The sequence below is a fragment of the Vombatus ursinus genome, unplaced genomic scaffold (assembly GCF_900497805.2).
Source record: "Vombatus ursinus unplaced genomic scaffold, bare-nosed wombat genome assembly UNPS02014181.1, whole genome shotgun sequence".
NCBI classification, from domain to species: domain Eukaryota; kingdom Metazoa; phylum Chordata; class Mammalia; order Diprotodontia; family Vombatidae; genus Vombatus; species Vombatus ursinus.
Genome location: NW_020953959.1, coordinates 974485 through 978829, shown reverse-complemented (window position 1 = coordinate 978829; position 4345 = coordinate 974485). Strand labels below are relative to the sequence as shown.

Genomic DNA, 4345 nt, shown 5'->3' with positions numbered 1-4345 from the left:
AGAAAGAAAGAAAGAAAGAAAGAAAGAAAGAAAGAAAGAAAGAAAGAGAGAAAGAAAGAAAGAAAACCTCTGTATTTCTCCTGGTTCTTTTTCATTCTTGGAGAATTACTCATAATTAGAACTATCCAAAAGTCTTAGGTTGCCTCAGGAGTGCATAGGTGCTCCTTCATTGAGGGTCTCCCAGCAAAGGCAGGATGACCATTTATTGGGGAGGGCATGGTGGGAATTCTTTTTCTGGTGAAAATCGGGACTCGATGAGCCCCATGTCCCATGCAACACTAAGGGTCTGAGATTTTGTGGAAAACAAAGGGAAACCAGTTCCGTATCTCCCCTTCTCCTCCTCAATCCTTCCATCTTTTGGACCCTCTTCTTTTTACTTTAATTAAAAGAAATTTTTTGGTTACATTTCGAGTTCCGAGTTGTCTCCCTGGTTGCCTCTCCTTTCACTACGTTCCCTTACCTTTTGGAGGTCTCTGTCATCACCCATCACAGTGAGAGCCTGGAGCTCATCACCTTTGCATTGAAGACCCGCAGCCCTTCCGAGGTGGTCCCCAGGCCAGGAGCTTTGACCCTAGGTACATTGCTTGACTCAGAGACCTGACTGTTCCCTCCTTCTTGCTTCTGTATTGACTCCAGGGACAAGGTGCCTTATCTGAGAGGCTCCGGAGCTTCAGCATGCAAGACCTCACTACCATCCGCGGTGATGGGGCCCCCGTCCCCTCTAGCCCACCTCCCTCAGCAACTGTGCGGACCAGCAGCAAACACGGCCAGCCCAAAATGTCCAGAAGCGCGTCTGAAAGTGCTGGCAGTTCAGGTAGGTGGAACTCTTCCTCTTCTGAAATGCGTTCCTTCATCTCATTGGATGGAGGTTAAAGCGGTAGCTGGTGAAATGGAGCCGTCCAAAGCTCAGAGCCCAACTTGGCTCCAGCCCAGTGGGCTTGCTCTCCAAATGAGCCGCATGACACGGACACGGGATGAGGAGTCCACTCAGAAGCTGAGGAGGCAAGGACCATCGTTAGAAGGGAAATCACTTCTGGAAGTCCTCTGGAAATGCCGTGGGCTAGAAAGGATTGAGACTTGACCTGGGGTTGTCTTCTTGAGGGACAGAGGGGAAATAGAAGCAGATTGGGTGAAGCTGGGAGGTCAGGAGAGATTGAGAAGCAAGGCTGGCCTCTGGCCAAACTATGGCTTAGCTGACCATGAGGGGTCATCCCGTGGCATCCCAGATCCATCCCCTAGCACCCACTCGAGGGACCGTCTACCCTTGGGCCACACACCCAGGGACTCGGTACCCTAAAGCACTGCTCACCCAGATCGTCTTCTTCCCATGTCCCCCCATCCCAACGGAAATTCATCTGCCCCCAGCACATCCTCCCTGTGCTAGAAATGTCAGCTCATCTGATAAACTGATTCCAGCTATTGGCAGAGAGCCCATTCCCAGGTAATTAAGTGGGACCTCTGGAGACAATGTGCCCACATGAGTCTAAGCCGTCAGTGATCCTTGTGGTGGGAATGTATGCAGTGTTTTCAACTCCAGTGAGGAAGATCATGCTGGGGGAGGGGTCCTAGTGTGCCCCCTCACAAAGGATCAGATCTGGCACTAGGATTAGGAGGAGTGCAGTGGGGCACCACAAAGGATTTCACTTGTGGGAGTCTCCTTTTCTTGGGAACACAACCCTTATGCCTTTGAAATCTTCTCTGACCCTTCAACTGTGGCAAGGTCCTCAGTAACTTAGCTCTCTGTCTGTCTCTATGTATGTATGTATATATTCCTCTCTCTGTCTCTCTCTCTTTATACACACACACACACAAATTTCTTTTTTTTTTGGTTTGGCTTTTGGTCTGAAAATGTGATTTCATCTGTGAAAGGACCTCCTAGTGTGTAAACTCTCTCCACCAATGCAGATCGTCAATCTGCCAGCAAATGACAGTTTTAGAGAGTTGTCAGAGGAATTAAGAGGTAAGTGTTTTGGCCATAGTCATGTATCATCAGCAGAGCTTGAACTCAGATCTTGCATACTCGAAGGCTGGCCCTCTATCTGCTGTGCAGCCTCTCAGTTCCTTATTTACTATGGGGCATGTATAGCCCCAAGTAGCATATAGTCTCCTTGAGGACAGAAGAAGGAAATAAACATTTCTATAGTACCTACTGTGTGCCAGGCACTGTGCTAGCACTTTACAAGTATTACCTCATTTGCTCCTCATAACAACCCTGGGAGGCAGGCACAGTTATTATCCCCCATTTTACAGATGATGAAACTGATACAGAGGTTAAGTGACCTACCCAGGGTCATACAGCTAGAAAGTATCTGAGGCTGGATTTGAACTCAAGTCTTCTTGACTCCAGCCCCAGGGCTCTATCCACTGCACCACCAGCTGCCTAGAGATGGGACACATTTTATCTTTGTGTCCCCAAACACGTAGCTCAATTAATACTTTTCACACAGGTGCTTAATAAATGGTTTTTTTTGTTGATATTGGCAGATTACCGGTGCACACACAGTAATAATAATAACAAATAGCGAGCATTTATATAGCACTTTAAGGATGCAAAGAGCTTTCCAAATGTCTCTTTTGATCCTCCCAACAACCCTGCAGAAGAGGAGCAATTACAAGTAGCTAGCCGGCACAGTGAGTGGAGTGTTAGACTGGTAGTCTGGACGTTCTGAGTTCAAATCTAGCCTCAGGAACCTACCAGCTGGGTGACTGGGCAGATCACTGAATCTCGTTGTGCCTCAGTTTCCTCATCTGTAAAAATGGGGATAATAATAGCACCTCCTCCCTAGGTTTGTTGTAATATTTATAAAGCACTTGGCCAACCTTAAAACATTATAAAAATGCTAGTTATAATTATTATCATTACTTATTACTATCCCCATTCCACTTTAAAATCTATGATCCTATGATCTTATGAACTTACATTTTACAGAGAAGGAAACTGAGGCCTGGAGAATTTAAATGGCTTGCCTAGGGATACATAGCAAGTAAAGAATGGACCTGGGAGGAGAAGCCAGGTTTCTCTGACTCCTTACTTTAGAATTTTCTACTGTGGAACCTGGTGAGAAGGGCCAGCTCTGACACATAGTACCCAGTACAACAGATGTTTGTTGATTGACTGGTGGATATATCATTCCAGTAGTAATAATAGCTAATATTTATAAAGAACTTAGTATGTGCCGGTCACCATGCTAAGCACTTTACAATTTATTATCTCATTTATTATGCTCACCACAACCCTGGGGGGGTAGATGCTATTATTACCCCTATTTTACAGATGAGGAAACCAAGGCACTTAGCACCTAGATGAGTTGCCCAGGGGTCACCCAGATAGCAAACATCTGATGTGGCATTTGAACCCAGAGCATACATAATATGCTCTGTTACTTACTAGCCTCACTATGCCAAGATGCTTCCTAGAGGCACGAAGGAAGCTGCCTTTGGAGATTGCTCTGCTGAGCACTCTGGCATACTGGGAATTTTCTAAGCCCGGCTGGTGGCAGCTGTCCCACTTGCCCGGGGTGGGGGACCATACAAGGACAGAATTGCTTGTAGTGGCCACAGCCCAAAATAAAGCATCTCTGGACTGTCAGGCAGCGTCCACAGGCCAGGGCCAGGAGCAGGCACTCAGGACTCAGTGGGGTGGAAGGGCTCCCCGAGTAATCCGAGGGGGTGGCATGAATCCCTCATGGCTCTTGCACCAGGCTGCATCCTGAGTGGGGGTGGGGGGGAAGGGCGCCCACAAAGATGGTCATAGAATTAGAGACTTGAGAGGTGTGGGTTAAGCCCATCTGATCCAACCCCTTCATTTTGCAAGCGAGGAAAACTCTGACCTATGAGGATTAAGGGACAAGTCCCAGGTCCCTCGAGGGCTCTTTCCACATCAGCACAGTGCCCCCTTATGCAGTGAGGGGCTACACTGATTCCAGATGTCCCATTTGGAAGGCTCTGAGCTTCACTGGGCCAGAAGGTGTAGAGGAAGCCAGGTGTCATATTAGATAGGAAGCTGGACCTGGAGTCAGGAAGACCTGAGTTCAAATCCAGCCTCAGACACTTATAAGCTGTGCAAGTGACTTATTCTTTGTCTACCTCAGCTTCTTCATCTCTAAAATGGGTGTTAATAATAGCACCTATCTCCCCAGGGTTATTGTGAGAATAAAACCAGATAATATTTATAAATTACTTGGTAAACCTTTTTTATTATTATTGTAGTAGTAATAGTAGTAGTGGTAGTGGTAGTGATGGTCTTATTGGTGATAGTGATAGTGGTAGTGGTAGTGGTAGTGGTAATGGTAGTGGTGGTAGTAGTAGTAGTAGTAGTAGTAGTAGTAGTAGTAGTAGTAGTAGT

General features: G+C 46.7%; 1 protein-coding gene across 1 annotated transcript in view; it reads left to right on the top strand.

Moving 5' to 3' along the window:
* Nucleotides 1–4345, top strand: part of REEP1 (receptor accessory protein 1) — a 138210-nt gene that overhangs the window by 107917 nt on the left and 25948 nt on the right. The window contains exon 6 of the mRNA XM_027860460.1: nucleotides 637–814. Coding sequence (XP_027716261.1) covers nucleotides 637–814 — 178 coding nt within the window. The remainder of the gene's footprint in view (nucleotides 1–636; nucleotides 815–4345) is intronic.